Source organism: Dermacentor silvarum, chromosome 4 (assembly GCF_013339745.2).
Source record: "Dermacentor silvarum isolate Dsil-2018 chromosome 4, BIME_Dsil_1.4, whole genome shotgun sequence".
In the NCBI taxonomy this organism is placed as follows: Eukaryota; Metazoa; Arthropoda; class Arachnida; order Ixodida; family Ixodidae; genus Dermacentor; species Dermacentor silvarum.
The window spans coordinates 137,999,191-138,022,760 of NC_051157.2; the positions used below are offsets into that span (position 1 = coordinate 137,999,191).

The window sequence follows — 23,570 nt, forward strand, 5'->3', positions numbered from 1 at the left end:
ATCAACGCGATCTTAGCGTTGGGCACGGCGGACTCTGCCCCCACCGAAGATGGCCTTCAAGATACAGCGGCGCGGGCGGGCACTCGCGGCGCAGTACGCGCCCCCCTCCTCTTCCTCCCCCCGGAGCCTTCCAGCCTGACGGGAGCGCGCGGCCGCAGTAAAGCGCGGGCCCTCTACCTGCCCACCGTTCCCCCGGATCCTTCCGGCGTGGCAGGAGCGTGCGGCCCCTCCATCTCCCTACCCTCCTTCGGGAGAGTTGTGTGCGACTCGAAGACCGCGCGCTTCCTTCCCGCTTCCCGCCCTTGTGTGCGGGAGCCGTGATTGCCGGCTCACCGTCGCATGCATTCATTCGCACATTAAGCGTACGGCGAGCGGCGATGATTTTATCGCCCGTGGACTTTATACGGAACCTCATGGCAACGACGGCGACGGCACAAATTCGGCCAGTGTGTCCATATAATTGCTATCGCAATAGAATAAGTCGGCAACACAAGCACCATATTGTCGAAAAACCGACTGTTGGCTTCGTGGGCAGCGCAACCATACAGGATTGCAGTTTGCCAGCGAGTGCGTCCCTGGCAGTGTGAGTGCTCTAAATGTAAGGGTCCCGTGCCGCAGAAAATACGGCGTCGGCGTGTATGTCGGCGTCCGTGGCGGAGAAAATCATCCCGAACCACCACGAACCGCGTAGCCCCTCCGCGTGGTGTAAGGTGTCGGTGAACAAAAAAGAAATTTCTCACAGTGATATCCGTCAGAAAAATGGCAAAGTACGACTTAACCACAAGTTACAGGCATGGTGGCGTCGGACTGTTATTTGAGTGTACGAGAAAACATAATTCTGCTACGAGGAAACTCAAACACAAAACCCCGTTTCCCGCATTTATACCTTATACCAACAGCGGCGCGCTCGGCTAGGCTACTTGCGAAAATCTTATCCAGATGGCGCTCGCATCCTCGGCAGGTCAAATTGGGACTTGGCCTGCCTAATGCGTTTTGGACACGCGCGCGCGTCGGGGTAATAGCAAAGAATTAATAGAATAATAAAAAAAAGGTCCTAGGGCCTTCACATTTTAATATAACACGACTTATACTACCCCTGTGAAAATGTCTTCCCAGCAATGCGTTTGTGTTTAAAAGTCAAGCCGACTTTGAGGGGATCGGTGTAAGCTTGGTCTTTGTAACGTGGCTTTCCAACGTTCTGTGTTACAGTGAAGCCTACTAAAAAATCCGATGCGAACAGGGCCTGTAAAACGCTATCGCGTTCCACTCTTACAGGGGAAGCTTATTCGTCCTCCAATTTTTTCAGGTAGCATTTAGACAGAACGACGCAGCCACGCATCCCTCAGTCGTCCTATTGCCACCACTTGGCAAAGAGGCTGGGTTCCGGTGCGGTGCATTGCGTGAATGAAGCGTGGTGTGGCGGACCTCACGTTCGCCGTATCAGTCCACCAGTAACGCGAAAGAAAGGTCAACGACTGTGTCATCCTGCACTCCGTAGTGCGCCTCTGGGACCCTGATTTTCGGCTTACATGTACGCCCTACGCGCACATGTAAACTAGCAGTGACTAGAAGTCGACGCGACACGCCATCCACGGCGTCCCCGTTCGGCTAGTGTCCGCAAGGTGGCCACTCCGCTTGATTTCGCGGCCAATAAAAGTTCAGAATTTTCGCCGCAGATGCCCGGAAGGCATCTGTCTTCAAGATCCTGATCAAGGATCTTGATAATTTGCTCTTTTTTTAGGCAAACTGACTGATTACGAAAGACACAAATTAGAAGTCAGTTGACTATTTCCGATTCAGTGGCAATCACAAGGCGGACCAGTGTGGTTACACAATCGTAGTCTGGAATTTATATCATAAGAAAGACTCCTGAAAAAGTATGTCTCTCTTGCGAAAGCCAACAACAATTTAAGCGAAGCCGAGAAATCAACTTGAGCTTACGGATGATAGCGCCGATGAGTTAGAGGGATTTCATGCTGTTTTTCACACGCAAGAGTACATCACAACAGCGCCTAAGTATATGGTGGCTGCGACTTTAGACGGTGCACCCCTAAGGATGGAAGGGAATTCAGGGGTTGCCTTTTTTATCGTAAGCAAAGCTAGCTTTCAAAGGCTACGGCCTAACAAATCGCTCTGGCGAAACAGCATACACCGATTCACCCTGGCGCAAATAAAACAGAAAAAAAATGCCTGCAGAATTGATGCTTGGAAGGAAGTTACGTTCACAACTCGAAAGTATGCTAAAGAGTACACGGACAGAAGGAGGAAGATAAGAATTGCAAAAAAAAAAGAATCCACAAACGATTGACAGAACGTCGGGCGATTTAATATGTATTAGAAAAAATTCCAGCTACGCAGCATCACTTTAACCAGTGGTAAAGACAGCATACGGAAAGGGATACTGTGCTGTCGTGACAGGAGATAACAGGGTGCTGAGGCGTCATGTCAATAACATGAAAAGGCGGCAGTAAAGCATTATACGTCATGGCGAAGAAGTCACACCAATCGATACATTCCCCTGAATCTGATTCTACGGAATGAAATCTCAGAGGAACTCAATCGACAGAACTGCCGGCCATTCAAATAAGCATGAGAAATCAAGAGTCTGCTACTCATACAGCCATGCCTCATTATAGCTAAACGGACTAGAACCAACTAATGGATACAATGCGCTAATCGTGATTACCCGTGAACATTTCATTGAAATCCACACATAAATCTACACGACCAACCTAAAACGACGTTGGTGACACCAGATAGCTTATATGAATTTTGTGTCATGCTCTTCGAGCTGTGCAATGCCCCCGCGCCATTTGAGCGTATGATGGACAACCTTTTGCGTAGTCTAAAGTGGAAAACGTGCCTCTGCTTAGATGATGTGGCTATCGTAATGCCCGATTTTCCCACCCATCCTGAAAATAACAGTTCAGTTACTTTTACGTTTATCAAAATTTCTGAGGATCGGGCCATGTCGCGGTAACCAGAACAATGCTCCACTCAAACGGAAATAAATCGGTGCCAGGGGAACTCTGAACCGGTAACCTGAACAATGATAACCCGATCTTCAAAAAGCCGAATCAAGATAAATCAATTGTCTAGTGTTGCGCAATAACCGCAACTGAAAACAAGTAGCTCTGCCGGGCTGAGTCCCTGGTTAAAATTACTACTGCGTTTTTTAATGATAAAATCTACGCGCAGAGCGAAACATTAAGAAGCAGTCAATACATCCTTACATTTAGACGGCTTGTTCAGGTCTCGGGATGTCCGCACAGCATACCTCTCGTTGACGGCAGCCAAGGACCTCTCAAAAAGCTGAAGCTCATCGTCTGACTTCAGGTAGCCATGGGAGTAGCCGTCTTCATGATGATGTAACCCTTGGAGGTACTTTTCGATCACCTTCTGTCGGTCAGGAGGCTCGCTCATCGTTGTATTCCGCGCCTTCACAAGCGAAAAAAAAAACAAACAACGCACGCCGCGAATATGATACGCGCGCCAATTTCTCGCTCACGTGGAATGAGCTGATCCGAACTGAGGCGCCGCACACCACCGCGCCGCCAAACAGAGAGGACAAAAAGAAACGAAAATGGTGATACGTCATTGCGGCGAGGCCACGTCCCTGCACGGATTTGTTGTGAAACCAGTCGCACCTGTCATACACGCCAGCATTATGCAGCGCAAAGGAAACCTCAGGCGTATTTGAGGCAAAATATATGTACATAACCATGATCCACATCGTTCTTTCAATTAAGAATACACATTGGACTGGTTTTTACGTTAGTAAATGAAAAATCAACGTGTCAGAAATGGTGTCGAAGAGACACTACGCGTTAAAAACAAGCCGACTGAAGCCGCGGCTCTGTAGCCGGCTTTAAGTCAACAGTATTAAAAGGACCCAACAGATGGCGCGAGAGCAGGGCGAATGCGGGAAATTTGAATTGAATTCAGCGAGACCTCCATTGCATCCATCATGGGAGGAGTGATAGGGTGTTACGGATCAGGGGCGGCAGAAGACTATCGTCTGTCGACGTCCTTTGCAGTGAAGCAAGCAGATATGCGGCCGATTTTTTATATGGGAACCGGTATGCAACCGGTTTTTGATATTCAAAATACGGGACGTGTTCGAAGTTCTCTGTATGACGCGTGTGAGCTCGGAAAAATGCCATAGGATATTTGCCGTATTGTGTTGAAATCGACCTGGGAACAAACAGGTTGCTAAGTTTATTCCTCTGAGTTCGAAGAAATGTATTGTGCTCGCGTCACTTGTTTATTACACAAATTGTGTCTCGTTTTATTTTCCTCCGCGACCAAAGAAACCAGTTCTCGCACACTGTAATAAATAAATAAAAGAAAACTCTGTTCACACATAAAGTTATTTATTGGTCGAATAAAAATATGTGCTGTTAAGTGACTGGATTTTTGCATGTGGTAAAGCTCTTTCAAAATTTTAAAGGCCGCGTTTTTGTTTGAGTACTTGTACTCGGTAAAACGGAAAATTCTTGGGGCTTAACATTCATATGAGGATGGATTACTAGCGAAGCTGTTCATGCTGCATACTTAGCTGCATATATCGGCTGGATACATTATAAAATCATAATTTTTTTTCATACGGCACCACACTACGCCGACACAAGCGCAGCCGCGGTCACCGCACCTCCCATGCATCTGCCGCAACCGCTGCTATACAGCCGCACCGGCACCGCCGGCGCACGTAACGTTATAACCACAGAAACGCAGGCCACGAGCACAGGCGCCGTCGGCGCACCCTTTCCCCCGCTCCCCTACCCGTCTCTAGTCCTGTCCACGCGCCGTGATACGGACGTTAGCCGCCCAGGGTACCGCCCCAGGAATGCATGCGGGGTATACATACGGGGGATACATACGGGGGATAGAGGTAAACAGCTTCGCTGTAAAAGAAACTGTACAAAGAGCGCCTGGACGTTTTTTTTGTTACCAATACCTTTGTACCAATCTTTGTTCAATATAGGGTCATGACAAGACGTGTTAAGAAGGGTTAAAAAGATTGACGCAAAACCAAGGGCAAAAACTTTAGTTTTTAAGCTTTACACTTGGACGCTCCCCGCAAGGTAATTGTTATCGCATAAAGGTATCTATGTATCATGGATAACAAACTGTCTATTTTGTCCACTGTCTACATCTCACCTGCGGACCGTAATCCATGGCATTTCGATTCGACTGCAGGTAGAAAAGTCAGAGCCCTTCCTTCCTTGTTGTATTTCGGTGGAAGACGCAGAGGAACCATGAAGACAGTCATGGCCACAACTATGGTGGCTAGAGGGGGAAAGTGTGACGGGCGCCACATTCTCGTCGTGGAAGAGGGGCGCGCGGAACGCAGTGAAAATTCTGGCCGCCGCAAGGGGCGCTGGTGTAGTCATAGGTGCTCACCACGGCCGCGCGTGCTTGGGCTCGTCCGTTCTCTGTCTCCACTGTGCCATTCCCTCGTTTGGATGTCTTTCCTTCGCCGTCGTCGTTTGTTTGGCCACGTGTTGTGCGAACCAGCGCATGGTGCTGACCATGCCGTCAAGTCGTTCAAGTACATGCTTCGTGCCTGGATGTAAAGGCGGGTATCGATCGTGCTCAGAGAAGTTATCGGTCTTTAAAGCCCCGAAGGATCTCTCGAGACGAGAGCAATGGGCTCGTAATATTAAGCGGGCTGACAAAGAACTGACGAGAGACAGCGTCGTATGCGAGCGGCACTTCGACGAGAGTTTCATTGAAAGAACATACCGGCACGTTATAAACGGTGAGGTTGTAGAGATACCCCGTGATCGTCCGCGTTTGTCAGACGATGCTGTGCCTACGTTGTTCCCGGACGCACCGAAGTACTTTACCAAAAAAGCACCCGTGAAAAGAAAGGATCGCAATGTATGTGAGCAGCACGGACCTGCCAAAAAACGGCAAAAGCCTAACTCAGTCAGCAGACAACAGCCCGAAGTACTCGTGCAGCAGCAGGAGCTGGAAGATCCCAGTGTTCCTGAGGTCGGAACATCTGACGCAGTCCACGCCGTCGCCGAAGTTCAGCATGCGGGCTTGAACCTCCGTCTACCTGACGAAACGTGGAACAAGTTAACGTTTCGCGGTGAACATGATTCTGCAGTGTACGGCGTTTGTGAGCTCGAGGGCGAACAAGTTGACCACATCTTGCTTCCCAAGCTGGTTAAATTCAAAGCTAATAGCTGCCAACAGAACTCATTGTGTTGCTTTGTATACCTGAGGGGAAAACTGCATTCACAGTGTACCGTCTCGTCGCAGGAAGAAGGGCAGTCGGTGCTCGACAGCACACATGCACTTACATTGTGTCGAGGCTGCGGCATCAGACCGGAAAAGCAAGGACAGTATGTAATCTTTGCTGGGAATTGCTTTTCCGCCAAGTGTACTTACGTGTGTGAGAGTGGCGGCTCCTGCATACACTGCAAGTACCTCAGAAAACTGGTGCAAAATCAAATGTCGCGAAAGCGGCGCAACGGGCGCGTGTCAAAACGTCGGAAAAAACTCGCTAACACGCGTCGCATCTTGCTTACCGCTCAGAAAAAGTTGTTGAATGCAGAACGCGAACTAGCAGCGATGCGTCAGGCAAATCAACAGATTGCCGACGAGGTGTTGGGCGCTCGCATTAAAAGTTTGCCTGAAAAGCAACAAATGGCTGTCAAGGCCTGCTTCGAGGCAGCTGCGAGAAAATCAACATCGGGGATGTTGTATGAGAAAGAATGGATTTTGGAGTGTGTACTTCTGCGGATGCGTAGTCCCAAGTTGTACGAGCATCTCCGTAAGCAAAAAGTTCTTATATTTCCAAGCAGGACGTGTCTGCAGCGCTATACTCGCAGTTTCAAGAGTGGATTCGGATTCAATAGTGCAGTTTTCAATGCCCTTGCTACCAAGACTAGAGACATGGACATCTCTAGTAGACATGGAGGCATCATCCTCGATGAAATTAAGTTGGCTGAGCATTTCAGCGTCAACGCAGTAGGTAAGCACCACCATTTCTTCAATCGAGCATCAGATCACTGAAAATGCACCACGTTTGCCCGGCATAGAGCCCGTTTTTATACTGCAGAGGCAATCAAGTTTTCCATTTTAACTTACTTCCAGGGACAGTGGAAGGCTTCGTTGACCTTGGAAAGTTCACCCTGGATGAAGATCGGACGACCCCGGCAGACCATGGGATGGTGATGATGTTTCAACCCTTTCAAGGTAAGGAAGCATTTTTATCAATGTTGTGTGCCAAGATATGTTGACTGGTAAAAGCACTTACGTTTTTCCAAATTAATGAACAACTTCAAATCAGCTCCTTATTAGATGTTGCATTGATTAAGATTACCAAGTCAGCGAACTGAATTGTACATGCGTGAAGTGCAAGAAAGCGTCTCAATTTTATGTGAAACTACTTAGCAGGTCAGGCAGCTGCCTTCCTATAAAACATGAGTGCTATTGTGCAGGTGACTGGACACAGATATTGGGAGTGTATTCATCGAAAGGGAACATCAAAGCGGAAATACTGGCAAAGCTTCTTCTAGAGGCCACCCTCTTGTCAGAACAAGCCGGTCTTTTTGTCGACTTTGTATCCTGCGATGGAGCAACCTGGAATCGGAGCATGTGGAGGTCATCTGGAATCGGCGGTATGAAACTGAACTATCCGTCCTATTGTGCCAAGTTCAGCATATCTGCAATGTGCATGGGACACATGAAACAGTATACATACATCAGACTTGCACTTAGTGAACAACTTCCTTTGGCCCTATTTCTATGCGTTCCCTCAATATCAGCGATGTCTTCGCAGAGCAGTGTATACTCATTAAGTTTCAAACACCTCCATCCCTTTTCGTGATGAGGAAACTGTGATGTTTGAAAGCAGAGTGCTTCTACTTTATTTCAGCATCCTCAGGCAAGACCACTTGCAGTGCTACCCACCCTGTGGATCCCTCCAGAAGGCTTCACTTCTGCTCCGACTTCCCTCATTTAGTTAAATGTGTTCGCAACTCATTTGTGAGCACCGGTTTCACCACTCAAGATGGTCGCGTGTGTGTTCAGCACATTGAGGCAGCATGGGAGAAAGACAAAAGTTCTTTAACTCTGAAGGCCATGCCACATATTACCAGAGCACACATTCGGCCCAATTCTTTTGAGAAAATGAAAGTTAACTTGGCCTTCACAATTTTCAGTGATGAAGTTTTGAAAGGAATGTTTTTGTTATCATCTGACATTGATGAGATTTCTCGTTCGAAACTAGTGCCCACAGTGGAGTTTGTGAAGCGAATGAGCCGACTAATAGCAGTGATGACGTCGAGGTGCCCGCGAGATGGGCTCAGGCCATCATCAGATAAAGTTGCTGACATAGAAGCGTTCCTTTTATTCATGGATCACTGGGAAGCAGCAGCAAATAAGGCCGGTGGTGGATTTGTGAGTAAGAGCACCGCGGAAGGGTTGCGTGTTACCCTGTGTAGTGCACTTTCACTTCTTACATATCTGACAAAGACTCTCGGATATAGGTACATGCTTACTGCCAGACTTAGCCAAGACAAATTAGAAAATGTTTTCGGGATAATTCGGCAGTACTGTGGTACTAATGACCATCCAAATCCCGCGCAGTTCCTAATGACTGTAAATTGCTTATCGTTTTATAATCTTGCCAGGCCACCCAAGAGTGGGAACTCCCCGGCAGAGCTTATAAGAGCTCTGCTTGACACTTCATCGCCTGCCACAAGTGATGCCATTTTCGGCATACGTGACATTATTGAAGACATGCTAGAAGTTGGAAATGTTGACGGGGCTAGGTCTACACTGCAGTGTCTAAGTGATGAACATAGTAGCTGTGTTATCCAGAAAAGTGACAGCCGTCTCACTTATTACGTTGCTGGCTATGTTGCTAAGAAGTTCAGCAAAAAGAGGTCTTGCAGTGAGTGCCTTTCAGCTCTTGCCACCAAGCAATAAGGAGCCATTGTCGAACCGGACAGCGAGTTAGTGAGTGCATTTGACAGACGAGGATTGCTGTACCCTTGTGAGAGTCTTGCGAAACTGGTGAAAACCTTGGAAGATGCATTCACTTTGTTTTTTTTCTGTAGAAAAATTGCATTCGTGCAGTATGCACGATTTCATGCAGTTCTTGGCAGGGGTCAAGCTGTGTAGAGTGGGCTGCGAAATTCACAGCAAAGAACTGACCGCTAAAGTAGTCCAGTTTTTAACACGAAAGTGTTTTATTCCGGGGTCCACCAAGACTTCACTGACGTATTTCCGTCACGGAAATACGTCATAGAACATAATACAAAGAAAGAAACCAGAAGAAAAAGTTCCACAAACATGCAAAATTTAGGAATCGAACCCACGACCTCTCGGTCCGCGACGATAGATCGCCGAGCGTTTAACCCATTGCGCCACAAACGCATTTGCAGAGAGCTACACAGACGCGCCTTATATATCTAACACTCCTCCGTGTACCCGCGCTCTTGCTCGGGGCGGTGCCGTCGCCTACGAGCAGAAAAGAGAAGTACTGCATTATGACACTAAAGCCCGGGATACATGGAGCGAACTTTCTCGACGAACTTCACGCGTCAAGTAACGACGCGGCGACACGACGCAGGATGTTTGCTGTGTTGCAATACATGCGGCGAACGCCGCCGCGCGTTGGCCGCCGTGTTGGCGGCGGTCCCGGCCGCCCGCTTCGAACTGAATTTGGCGTTGTCCTTGTAGAATTCACTTAGTTGGAAGCAAATGACTGCGTAAACGGCTTTCGCTTAGTCTCAGGCCGCTTCGACGACAGAGTATTATGGATAACCTTGAGTAGTTTTCGAGATCGCTTCTCGTTTCGAACGCGTCTAAGCCTAGCGAAAGAAATATCCGATGCCAGCGCCATCTATCGGGGAAGTCGGGAGATAGGCATGACGACAGCATGTGGCCTCTGAGATCAAAAGATTTCTGTTGAAGGTTGTTGTAGAGAGCTTGCACTGCTTGTCTGTTTCCTCGCAGATCAGCGGATATGGGATGTACAAATACAACGCGATTCCTGAGAGATCATACTAGGAACTACTCAATCGGTGCAGAGACATGCAGACACGGCAACACCAACGCGATTGCAGACGACGCGAAAAGGCGCGCGCGCGCGAAACACCAGCATGCATTGCGACCGGAACTAGTGCCTCCTGATTGGCTGTCGTCCACCGCTGCGCGCTAGACGCTTCCGGCGGCGGCGTTCACCCGACGAAAATGTTTGGACAGGCAGATCGGCTGCGGACGGCAAATTTCTTGACGCCGGCCGTCGGACGTTCGCCGCCCGACGAAGTTCTTCGCTCGGACGCCGGTTATTCGCTTCATGTATTCCGGCCTTAACGCGCACCGACAGTGAACGCTTCGGTGGTCTCAGCACTACGACGCCTCGATGCCAGCATTCGAAGGGACGCTGGCATCAAGAAGCACTACCAACGCCACCTAGGTGGCGTTCACCGTACTCAGCACAGCGGAGCGTGGCCTCCGCAATTAGCTCTGAAAATGTTTCTGAAGTTGATCGCGGAGGCTGCAATTACGACGTGCTGTACGCGCTGATTTGACTCGGTGACGATTCAGTTACGTGCTTTGTCTTGCGCGTTGTATTAGTGTGTCAGTTACGTGCTTCGTCTTTCGCGTTGTGCTAGCCTGTGCAGCGTAGTGCAGCTTCCATATGCACGACGGTTGCTCATGGTCATCGACGTTGGTAGTCGTGATGGAGGAGACGTGCCACCAGGCGTCAGCGTGGGTGCATCAACGCCTAAGGGCGCTTTAGCCACAAAACACCAATAGACATTATATATCAATGTGCAATAAACATTACACTACTTCTGTGAAGACACGTTTCACTTTCGTGTTCTATACCGATTCCTATATAAGAGGGATCAACCACATTTTTTCTGCTCACGCGCATGCACTTTTGGACAAAATCTTTAAACAAAGATAGGAGTGTCCTAAGGGAGCGACAAAAACACTTGAAGTTGAGGAGGTGCCAGTAGTTTGACTTCTTAATGTGATAACAAATGTGTCATAAATAAATATGTTTTACCATTTCTCTTGCGTGTACTTATTTGCACCTAAAGCCGTAAGAGAAATGATTGGTCATTGTGTAGATAGAACGATCGCTAAGACTAAAAAAAGAAGTGTTCAATGTATCAAAGAGCCTCCAGCTGCAGCATCCCGTCTCCACTCCAAGTTTCTCAAGGGAAAGGAGCCGGAAAATGCGTATGATTTGAACATTTTACGCTGAAGGGAACCCCTTACAAGTACGGGAAAATGTAGGTTGGCGGGGGGAGAAAGAAAAAGCACGCTGCAGCCAGTATACTCGCTATGAACTATTGTAAACAGTTTACCTTTCACCAACAGGAAAACACTCTAAAGTCAGTTTAGCTACGCATCCGAACAAGTGGTTTAGTTCAGCTGAAGCAGACTAAACATCGTAAAAGCAGCGTAAAAAGAAGGCAGTGCGGATAAGAACGACACTGGGCAGGCGCTTGTCCTTGCGGCTCGCCAGTTCCGTCTAAGAACATTTTGCGTTTTCTTTTTTATTGTTTAACACCATTCAGAACTCGCAACACATTTTTCTTATCGAAATGAACATGCAGCGCTTTGAAAAGCACGGGCGCGAAGTGTAAGCGATTGTTTGATACAAATGCAACTGATGTTTAGCGGCCACACGCAAAGCAGGCAAACACCGCCGCAAGCACCTATGGCGCAGGTAGCGCCGTCTGGTGTGACCGCCATCTTTCATTGTGAATTCGTGCAGTCCTCCGCTCTCGCCCGTCACACTTCCCCCCTCTAGCCACCATACCACAACGGAACAAGACACCCTCTTTATTCGGAGGCATGTACATATAAAGGTGACAAAACTGGCACCACTGGCGGCGTGTAAGGGTAAACAGAAACTGAAACTGATATACTACATCTTCCCCTCCTTACAAGAAGAAGGTAAGTAATAGTAGATTAGTATTGATGTGCAGTATTTACAAATATTTAAATTATCTGCAACCATACATGGCATGAGCCCTTCACTATAATACTGTATGGAACAACTATACAGCATGGCCTAGAACAAGCAATACAAAAAATGTCGTAGTTTCACCCGAAAGGCTAAGCATCAATTGCGATAGCAACTTAGTAGAGAGCTATACGAAGTTAGGATAGTAGTTTTAACAGCTGTAGAAACTTGGACATGCAGCAGCACCAGCACTGTTGTCGACGCCGTTGCCGTTTTGCCCGCGTTCGCACCAAACGCGCACGGCGTTGCTGACTGTTGCCAGGGCCTCTGGGGGCGGATCGGAGGTTTTCGACGAGATCAGAACGGGAAACTCGTCGAGCAGCGTCGGAAGTCTTTACCACCTTCTCGCCTCGCAACGTTTTTATATAAATACGCATCTGGTGCCGCCGCTAAACGTCGCCTCCCCTCCCTTCCGTCCCCCCTATCGCCTTTCGTGCGACGGAAGAAGTCGCGTTTGCTCTCTATATATGTTGATTATAAAGGAGGGAAGAGACGCTTAATTCTGCAGCCCTTCAGGGAGCATGGCGCAGAACGCGCGTTTGTTCTCCGCCGTGCGTTCGCTGCCCGAGAAAGCGCGCGTCCCTCGCGCCATTTCACTCGCACATACAGCGTCCGGCGCGCGGCGACGATGGAGTTCGCCCTGACTGTCGAAGAGAGAGGTTGTGTTGCGTCTCGCTCCGACGACCTCGCCTCGCCAGTCGCGCCTAGCTCTTCTCCCGTGCGGTCGTGCCTGCACAACGCCCCGGCGTGTGCTGCACGAGCCGCGTGGCTCACCATCGTCGGCGACGTCACCTGCAGCCGCGCACGATTTGCGCGTCCCAACGCGCAACCCTGTGTGTTCCCTGCGGGCTTGCATCGTGCGACGAGTGGATTTGCTTCAGTGTTGTGCTCCGCGAGTGGCGTTCCCAACCCGACATCTGTGCCGCGTCCCCGGCTGTGCCGCCTCGTGCGCGCATCGCGTGGTCGGTGCTGTGCGCGCGACGTGCGTGTAGTGTGTTTGCCCCCCTGTGACGCGCGGTTCGCGTGTTGACTGCGGAGCCGAACGGCATGGAGGGCTTCCGCAGGCCAGGAGAGCGCCCGCCGCGCGCGGGCCATCGTCGAAGTGCGAGCGCGTCTCTCGCGACCTTTGTGCCCGTGACGCTACAAGCGTCGCGTGAGCGAGGCGAACTAGAGGTGCGCGCCGCCGAGATCGTGGACGCGTGGATAAAGAAACAGGCCACCACCACCCAAGCAGCTGCCGCCGCGGCCGCGCCCGCTGTCACCGAGACACACGTGGCGCCGGCTATACCTTCCCCGCAAGCGAGCCTTCCCCTCTCGGAGCAGGACGCCGCCATTGCTGCCATGGCGAGCACCCCGCTGCCCCCATCCGACGACGAGGAGGCCATGGACTCCTCCTCCTCGCGCAAACGCATGCGCGAAGCAGAGAGCGAGGAGGAGGAGCAAACCGGTCGCCGCAAGCTGCCGCCGCCGACCGCCCCACCTTGCCCGGAGAGCAGGGACGACGGCGACGCCATCTCCCGGCGCCCGGGGGACTCAGCCGCCTCCTCGTCATCGCCCGCGGCACGAGATGGCGCCCCCGCCGATCCGCCGGCTGCGCCGGCTCTCCTGCTGATGATGATGATGATGATGATGATGATGATTTATTGGCATCCCCTTTGAAACGGGGCGGCGACAAATAGTCACCTAGCCTGCTTGATTTAATCAGGTATACTTTACATGTTCTTTATCTTGCATTTTTGTATACCTATCATTATTTTTCTTTTTCAAAAATTTACCTTGTACCGCTGCCTATGATTTTAAGAGATCAGGTCGCATCCATCTTTTCCCTACTTTTTTTCCACCAGTACTCTAATCGTCTCTTGCTGATCTCTACGGCTGATCTGTTTATGTTTCCTTCCACTTTAAACCCAAGCGCTTCTGGGAGTTGCACGTTACCTACGGTTCTCGCTGGGTGGATCCCGTCGCATTCCATTAGGATGTGCTGAGTGGTCTCTGGATCTTTACTGCAGCATACACATGTCTCATCTAATTCCGAATATTTGTTCCGATATGTTTTCGTCCTTAGGCAACCGGCTCGAGCCTCAAATAGCAAGGCACTGCCCTTTGTGTTATCGTACAGATTTTCCCTTCTAATTTCTTTCTTCTCATTCTTGTAAATCTCCATTGTCCTTTTCGTTTCCATTCTTTGCATCCAATTCACGGTCTCTATTTCTCTCACTTTCTTTCTGATGACCCCTGGTTGTCTACTTACAGTTTCGATTATCCTGTACTTGGTTGCCAACTTCCTTGACCTCTTCCTCCATTCTGTGTCCACGCTTTTCATGTAGAGATACTTGTGCACTTTAGCCGCCCATTTATTTTCATCCATGTTCCTGAGCCTTTCTTCAAAACTAATTTTGCTTTGTGCTTCTCTGACTTCAAAAGAGGCCCAACCCATGTCTCCATGCACTGCCTCATTTGTCGTATTACCGTGTGCTCCCAAAGCCAACCGGCCTACTGATCTTTGGTTAACTTCCAAACCCGCCAATATATCCGATTTTAAGCATATAATGGCATTTGCGAATGTTAGCGCTGGCACCATTACTCCTTTCCAGATTCCACGCACCACCTCATACTTATTGTGGCCCCACAGTGCTCTGTGTTTCATTAATGCTGCATTCCGCTTCCCCTTTATTTTCAGATTATCTTGGTGGTTGCTTGAGTAATTCTTTCCTTCGTTTATGTGTACGCCGAGGTACTTATATTGCTTCACTATGGGTATTACTTGCTGTTGAATTGACACCACGAAGTTACTCGTGTGCTCATTAAAGATCATAATCCCTGATTTCTCTGAGCTAAACTTAAGGCCTAGATTTGTCGCTGCGTTCCCACAGATATTCGCAAGTATCTGTAAATCTTTTTTATTGTCCGCTAGTAGCACAATGTCGTCTGCGTACATCAGTCCAGGGATCTTCTGTTGCACCATTTGTCCATTACGCATGTAGGATAAATCAAAACCCAATTCGCTGTTTTCCAGTCGTCTTTCTATGCCCTTGACGTAAAGCGTGAACAACAATGGTGACAGAGGGCATCCTTGCTTCAATCCTTGGTGAATTCCCACCATTTCATTTCCTTTTCGGCCTTCCCATGCCACTTGTACTTGGTTGTCTCGATATATCTCCCTCAGCAGCTCCACGAAATCGTCATCTATGCCTTCGTATTGAAGAATATCCCACAACAATTCCCTGTCTACGTTGTCATAAGCTCCTTTAATATCTAGAAATGCTATCCATAAAGGTCTTTTCTGAGCTACTGAAATCTCTATGCACTGAGTTAGTACAAACATATTGTCTTCTAAGCGTCTGCCTGGCCTGAACCCATTCTGTAGTTCCTCTCGACCACCAGCGCCGCCCCTCGGACGCCCGGCGAGTCGTCCGCTGCCTCCTTCGCGCTCTCCCCGAGGGAGGGCGCGCGCATCAACACGGTCGCTCCTCCGGCTGCCGGTGAGGCTGGCGCGAGCTCTCCTGCGTCGTCTGCTACGGCGGATGCTCGCGACGCGCCCGAGTCTGTGCCGTTGGGGCTCGCGCACGATCCCCGAGCAGACAGAGCCCCAGCCGGTCCGACGCAGCAGGGCCTCGCCCACCCAGCGGCGAGGTTCCTGAAGGATCCCCCCCACCACACTCTACCGAGGCAGGAGGGGAAAAACAAGAAGCAGAAGAAGGCGGGGAAAAGCTCTGCACCCAAACAGGCTTCCCCCCCTGCTGCCCCTCCGGCCCCGAGGCCCACTCTGGCGGGCTCCGGCACACCCATAGCAAAGGCTGCTGCACAGGAGGCCCCAACCACCCATGCACCACCAGCTGAGGGCTTCCAGCTGGTGCTGTCCAAGGCCGATCGCCGCCGCGCAAGGGCACCAGTGAGTGCTGCCATCCCGGTGAACCCCGCGGTCATTGGCACGGCCCTCTTCCGCCCATCTGTGGTGGGTGGCACTTTCAGAGGAGCACCACGCCTCTCTCTTGCGGCGGTGCTCTCAGCGCGGCCAGGTGTTGCCGCTGTGAGAGTCAATCACAGGCGCAACATCGTGGCCGCCGACGCCACCACCCAGAGGTGCTTGGAGGAGCTGCTGGCCACCACGGAGCTCCGGGGAATACCGGTGACTGCCCGGCAGCCTGCCGAGCGAGGCAGGAGCACTGGTTTTGTCCACGGCGCCGACGGCATCCCCGCAGACGCGGACCTGCTGGGGGCCATCGAGTCGGGAGTCCCAGTGCTGGCTGCTACCAGGGAGGCCAACACCATCACCATCCGGTTCGCGGGGCCGGTCCCCCCTGAGCATGTGAGCCTCTACAAGCTCCGTTTCAGGGTGCGACCGTCCAGACCGCGTCCACTGCAGTGCCAGCAGTGTGGCCGCTTTGGGCACGTGGCTGCCTCCTGCGACTCGCCATCCAGCTGCCGTCATTGTGGGAGGTCTCACGAGCAGACTGACAGCTGCCCCAACGCGGCCCACTGCCGCAACTGCGGTGGCCACCACCCCGCAAATACTCCTGCCTGCCCCAGGTGGCAGGAGGAACGCAGGGTGGCCACCATCTTGGCAACAGCGCCTGCTCCCCTCTCCCGCCGGGCAGTCCGCGCTGGTGTCCGGGAGGAGAACCTGCAGGCCAAGGCCACCTCAACGCCTGTGCAGGGCCTGTCTTATGCACAGGCACTGGCCGGCCTCCAACAGGCGCCCCAGCAGAAGGCAGCCCCCCCCGGACGGCCACCCACACCGGCCCCACGGAAGCAGCGACGCCAGCCGCCAGCCACCCCTGGGAGCGAGCCCACCACAGCCCCAGCATCACTGGCAATGCCTGGCCCGGACCCTCGGGACCAGATCATTGCCAGCCTGCAGCTCGCCCTGAAGGCCATCGGGGAGATGCTGCCTGCCGAGAGCCCCCTCCGAGCCATCTGCCTGCAGGCAGTGGCAGTCCCGACCACAGTCAACCAGCATGGCTGATCCCTCACCAGCCACAGCTGGGAAATGCCGTCGCCGCCCGAGTGTTCTCCAATGGAACACCAACTCACTGCGGCGGCGGCATGCAGAGCTGTGCGCGCACCTCCTGCGGTGTGATTTCGACGTCCTCGCACTGCAGGAGGTGTACACTGTGGCCGAGGACCTGCGGCTGCCGGGATACACGGGCTACTCTGGCGCCACCACCTGCTCGACGCAGAGCTGCACGGACGCTCCCTGCCTGCAGGGTGCCCACAAGAAGGGGAAGCCGAGGACTGCCATCTACGTCCGCAGCAGCCTGGCCCACTCGGTGACCCCAGTCTCGGACGTCGTAGGCGGCGCCATGGAGTGCTGTGCTGTCACGGTACGCCTTGACAGACAGGACACGACTGTGGCGAGCGTCTACGTTCGTCCTGGACAACAGTGGGACCCCTCCAGCCTGGTGCGGCTTGCAGCACGCCTCGGCGGACATGCAGTCCTGTGCGGTGACTTCAACGCCCACCACACCGACTGGGGCAGCCGCAGGTGCACCCGCCGAGGCAGGGACCTCTGCAACGCCATCAGCCGAGCAGGCCTGGTGGTACTCAACAAAGGAAGACCCACGTACGTCCGCCGTGGGGTGAGCACAGCCATCGACCTCTCCCTCACCACCGAGCAGCGCTCCTATGACTGGGCTACAACTCCCGACACTTGGGGATCTGACCACTTCCCCATCTTGATCACCCCCGGGTGTGGGAGAAGGCCGAGGTCACGAACATACCACGTCACAGACTGGTCCCTGTTCAGGAAGCGCTGCAGTGAGTTGGAAGATGGCTGTGACCTCCTGAGTGCCATCATGGAGTGCGCCCAGGCAGCCACAGTCCAGTGCTCTGCTCTGCCCGATACTCCTGCCCCGGATCTGCTCCTGCTCAACCTCCGTGCGTCCAGGCGACGCGTGGAGCGCCGAGCAATCCGGACGGGCAATGCAGAGCACTGGACCGAATACAGGAGAGCGGATGCCCGCTGCAGACGACAGGCCAGGCGCAGAAGGAGCCAGAGCTGGGGGAGCCTCTGCGCCACCATCGAGAACCGCTCCAAGGGCCCCCTGGCCTGGCGCCTCCTAAAGTCCCTGACCGGCAGGAAGGTCAACCGCCACCCCGTCCTCGCGGTGGCTATCTCGCTGGGCATCAGCGAGGCGGCCCTGGCGGAGTTGCTAGCGGACCACTTCGCCCCCCCGGCTGCCCTCGCTGCGGCCATCCTGCCGGTCGGACTTCCCCCTGCCAACCCGCCTACCTGCCTGCTGGAGCTGCATCCGGAGTGGGCGACCAGCCAGATCGCGGCCATCTGCCAGGACCCACTGACTCTCCACGAGCTGCAGATGGCCCTGAGGAGGGGCAAGCGTCGCAGTGCACCGGGAGCAGACGGAGTGACACTCCAGATGCTCCGCAACCTGGCCACCAGTGAGCAACGACGCCTGCTCGACTGCTACAACAACATCTGGTGGTCAGGACAGGTGCCGGAGGCCTGGCGCACAGCCATAGTGGCCCCCATTCTGAAGAGCAATAAGCCGGCTAACGAGCTGTCCTCATACCGACCGGTCTCTCTCACCTCCGCTGCCTGCAAGGTGATGGAGGCCATTGCTCTGGCACGGCTCGAATGGGTGGCCCGCGCCTGCGGGTTCCTCGCGGACCAGCAGACAGGCTTCCGGCGCCGAAGGTGCACTGCGGACTCCATCGCAGACGTCGTCTCCACCCTGGAGGACGCCAGGGCCAGCGGAGACCTCGCCATGCTCCTCCTCATCGACGTCAAGGGGGCGTTCGATGGCCTCCCACATGCGGTCGTCCAGCAGGCTCTGGACCTCCTGGGCATTGGCGGCAACCTGCGGCGGTTCCTGTCATCGTTCCTGAACGACCGCACCCTCAGGGTCCGCGTGGGCCATGCAAGGAGCACTCCCCGTCCGGTCGCAGCAGGCGTACCACAAGGGTCAGTGGTGAGCCCGTTTCTCTTCAACCTCGCCCTGGCCCGGTTGCCTGCTGCACTGCCGACCGACCCTCACTACAAGGTGGAGTGCTCCATCTACGCGGATGACATCGCCCTGTGGGTGCGGGGACCGCCACAGTCAAGCCGCCACGTGTGCCAGGCCCTCCAGAGAGCCCTGGACACCACGGCCGCCTACCTGGGAAGCATCGGACTCTCGGTTTCGACGGGGAAGACGGTGGCCCTCCTCGTCCACCCGAGAGCAGCGGCACGGCGCTCAGCTCCCCGGCTGCAGCTGGAAGGCGTGCGCATCCCATGGAGTACGACTGTGTCGTACCTTGGGCTGCGCATCGACCACCGGCTAACCTGGCTACCGGCAGTCGGGGCCATGCAGACCCAGACCATCAGGGTCCGCAAGGCCGTGTCGCAGCTCCTTGCCCATGGAGAGGGCTGCTCGGTGAAGTGGGCCCTGCGGCTCTACGAGGCGGCGGTCACATCACGCCTGCGGTACGCCCTCCCGCTGGTGGCGCTGCCGCCACGCTGCCTCGAAAAGTTGGAGCTGCAGCACCGGGCGGCCATCCGACTCTGCCTGGGCGTCCCCCGGAGCTCCCAGATTGCCGCTACCCTTGCGGAGGCTGGAGCATGGCCCCTGTCGCTCCTCTTCCTGCAGCAGGGGCTGAGGCACGTCGACCGCCTCCACCATGCTCCTGATGGCAGAGGCCTGCTGCGTCGCCTCCAGTCCCGGCCTTCCTCAAGGATGGGTCAGCTGTGCCGCCTCTACGAGGAGGTGGTTGGCAACCCACCGCCGAATGCGGTACAGCTGCCCCCACCGCAGAGGCCTCCTGTCCCCATCGCCACGGAGCTGCCCGGGATTTCGAAGAGGCGCTCACCCGCTTGCGCCCTGCAGCAGACGGCCGCCTGCCTCCTGGACGAGACCCTCGGAGACCACCTCCTGGTGTACGTCGACGGTTCGGTGGTACCGGACACCGGCTCTGCCACGGCGGCCTGCACGGCACCAGCCCTGCAGAAGAGCAGGCAGTGTCGACTGCCCAGACACGCCAGCTCGACTGCAGCGGAGGTGGCAGGCCTCCACCTGGCCGTCGACCTACTCTCAGAGGAGCTTCCTGGGGTACCAGCGGCCATCCTCTGCGACTCCAGGGCAGCCCTCCTCGGCCTGCAGAGGCCAGAAAGCGCCAGCCTTGGAGTCGCACTGCTGTCTACCCGGCTGACAGCGCTGCAGGACGCAGGCCACCCGGTGTCCCTGCACTGGATCCCCGCCCACGTAGGGATCCCGGGCAACGAGGCAGCCGACACCCTGGCGAAGGACGCCCACCACACCACTGTGCCCCTCAGTCGGGCCGTGACGGAGGGCGACTTCACAGGACTGAGGCTGCGGCGACACCTGGCGACCCACCACCCAGACAAACGGGTGGCACTGGGATGCCCCCCACGACCACTCCCCCAGCGAGGCCTGGCTCGCAGGGAGACCTCGCTCCTTCTCCGGCTCCGCATCGGCTGCAGCTGGACGGCAGCACGCAGCTACCGACTGGGACGAGCGACGTCCCCGGCCTGCAGCTCCTGCGGGGAGCCGGAGACGATCGAACGTCTCCTGCTGGCCTGCCCGGCGTACCTCCAGCAGCGGGGCCCACTCCTGCAGGAGTTCCGCCGCCTGGGCCTCCCCTGTGGCAAGGAGGAAGATCTCCTCTTCCCCCGCCGACACCACCTTTCTGCACTTCGAGGCGTCGTGGAGTTCCTTGACTCGTCAGGGCTCTCCGCACGCCTCTAAGGACATTTCTAGAAGCGGGAAGGCCTCACGGCCTCCCACTCCACCCCGGGCCTGACCGGCCTGGCACAACACCCCTGCAGACTCTGCAGCACACCAAGGCCTTCCATCTCGGCCTGATACGTGCCGCCTATGCCTGCCGGTTTTGCTTCGCCCAGCCATGGCGTCTCCACTGTATCCCTTCTGTCGCTCCCACTTACCCCTCCCCGTTGGCGCTGAGCCGTGCTCCCTCAAGGGCTGCAGAAGATAGCGCCAACCTTTCCCTTTCCCTCAAGAACCACTTACCGGCGACGATTTTATCGCCGTTGACGTCATACGGAACCTCACGGCGAGGGCGACGACGACGGCGACGACGATGGCAGAAATTCTCTTTGAGTGTCCACATAATTGCTATCACAATAAAAAAGCATTTCGCCCTTTGTTTATGGGAATTTTAGTAACGCACTAATGCTAAGACAATGTAACGACCTATGGAGGGTTAGGCAGAAATTATAAGAATACCGGTGTCTTATTATTTTTAAATGCGGTAAGAGCAATTATCATAATGTAGAAATGCACATATTTGATTCCTACATGCGGAGCGGGGTAACAGTGGATAATTGCTATTAGGGGCATTCTAAATGAATATGAAGCAAAACAAAAGTGAAGCAGAACATCACATTAAAAAATATTTTATTAGTACCGTGCTTACTTCATGACAAAAGTGTAGTTATTATCTACATGTTGCTCTAAAAGGAGTATTCTATCCTTGTAAGGCTCTAGTTAGCGTATAGCACTTCCAGACAAGTTGTAATATAGACGTCTTATTATAAATAATGGCATTAGCCTGTGTACTCCACCAACACACTGCAACGCTTAACATTTGTGCAAGAAAACGTGTACATTTCTAAACCCACAATGAACATAAATATTTTGCATTTTGCAAAAGACCGCGTTTGTTGAAATAGTAGGTAGCAGGACGGACTTTTTTCTGTTCTTTGGAAAGTTGGTGTAGAAGGTCGTAAAGTCGTAGAAGTTATAAGATGAAGGGTGGTTCGACACCGTTATACTTTTACTCAATAAACAGCAGCACCGGCAACACGCAGAACTAATGTCGACGCCGTCGGCGTTTTGCCCGCGTTCGCACAAAATGCGTCCGGCGTTGCTGACTGTTGCCGGAGCCTCTGATATAAATAGGCACGTGGCGCCGCAGCTAAACGTCGCCTCCCTCCCCCCCTCCCCCCTCCCCAACGGCCTTTCGTGCGTCAGAAGAAGGCGCGTTTGCTCTACATATATGGTGATTGTAAAGGAGGAAAGAGACGCCTACTTCTGCAGCCCTTAAGGGAGCACGGCACAGAACGCGCATTTGTTTCCGCCGTGCGTTCACTCCCCGTGAAAGCGCGCGTCCCTCGCGCCCTTCCACTCGCACATACAGCGTTCGGCGGCGCGCGGCGACGATTTCATCTCCATTGACGTCATACGGAACCTCACGGCGACGGCGACGCCGACGGCAGAAATCTGCTTTGGAGTGTCCATATAATTGCTATCGCAATAAAAAGAAAACAACAACAACGTTCGCAGAGACAGGCGACCGTCTGCACACAGTTCATGCAGCACTCAAGTTCTCTGGCACTGCAGCCGCCTGCACCTAGCACACAAGCTACATGTGGTGCCGGTATCGATCTGGAGGCCTTCTGTTCCTCGGTGGTTGGACGTAACGTTGAAACACAGGGTCCTCCGACACAGCTGGCGCTGGAGCTCGTACCGTGGGGGCGTAGCTGGCGAGGCTTCGGGTGGAGCTGTTGAGGCGTAATTGCTGGGCTGCTGAGATGCCGACGACGGAGTCGCGAGTTCGGAAATAGAATTATGCTGCAGATTCCATGTGGCTGAAGCTACAGGTACCCTGGATAGCTTCGACTGGTTCCAGATTCGTCCATCATCAAGCCAAAACCATGATGGACCTTTCTGGCGGACTACCTTCCGCGGGTGGCTAAACGTGAGGTCTCCCTTAACCGATGTTCTAGGTTTCTCGTTGGTGATAATGATCCCAAGTTTAGGCCTCGGCAACGATTCTTGAAAGGAAGGCCTCCCCTTCTTGCTCAACGCGTCGCAAAAGTTGTGCACACTCATCAACACGTTGCTGTTTCAATTCAGGTGTCTGCTGCCGGGGCACACATCTTGCAGACATTTGTGAAATACGAGCACACCATGCACAATGTGGTATGCTGAACCATGATTGATGTTTACACTTGCTGCAATGTCATTCAGCGTCACTCGGAGTCGGTGATTTTCCATCACGATGGCTTCAGGGGCTACAATGTTTTCTGGAGTCACAACGGAAGTTTGCCTTACCTGGAGGACGAGCATCGGTCACGGACCTCACACAGTTTGCGAATTTGGGACTCCATTCGTATAGACTTGCCGCTGTGAAACACATGCGTTACCATAATAAACCTTCATTTTGCGATGAATTTCGATAAGCTTTCACACCTGAACTATGCAGAAAAGAAATAACAGAACACTGTTCCTCCCCGGTGCAAGTTGCTAGTGGGGTGGTCATTCTTACACTGTTCCTGTGCCGGGATTTCTGCAGCTGCGCGATGCTGCCACCTAGTTAACACCCGGCGCACTGTTAGGAACATGTCTGCCAACGTACAGGCTACGGGCGCCACCTTTCGCTGTTTTGTTACACATTTGCGATTTTCATTTGACTCGTACTTGTATCATTGCCAATATTAGACATATAGCGCGTTTGTCCAAGTTAAAAACGTCACAAATTTGTACGACAAACAAAAATGAACCAAATGCAAGACATTTTTCGCGCCCCCGTGAGTGTATGTTCTTGACATTTGAGTGATGCCCATTGATGAAACGTTATTGAA

The 23,570-nt window shown here is 53.3% G+C and overlaps 1 protein-coding gene across 1 annotated transcript; it reads left to right on the plus strand.

Moving 5' to 3' along the window:
- Nucleotides 1-5,395: 5,395 nt before the first annotated feature.
- Nucleotides 5,396-7,026, plus strand: LOC125945020 (uncharacterized). Its single transcript, XM_049666567.1, has one exon. It carries the CDS (start codon nt 5,521-5,523, stop codon nt 7,024-7,026), a length of 1,506 nt encoding a protein of 501 aa, XP_049522524.1. The 5' UTR covers nt 5,396-5,520.
- The last annotated feature ends 16,544 nt before the right edge of the window (nt 7,027-23,570 follow it).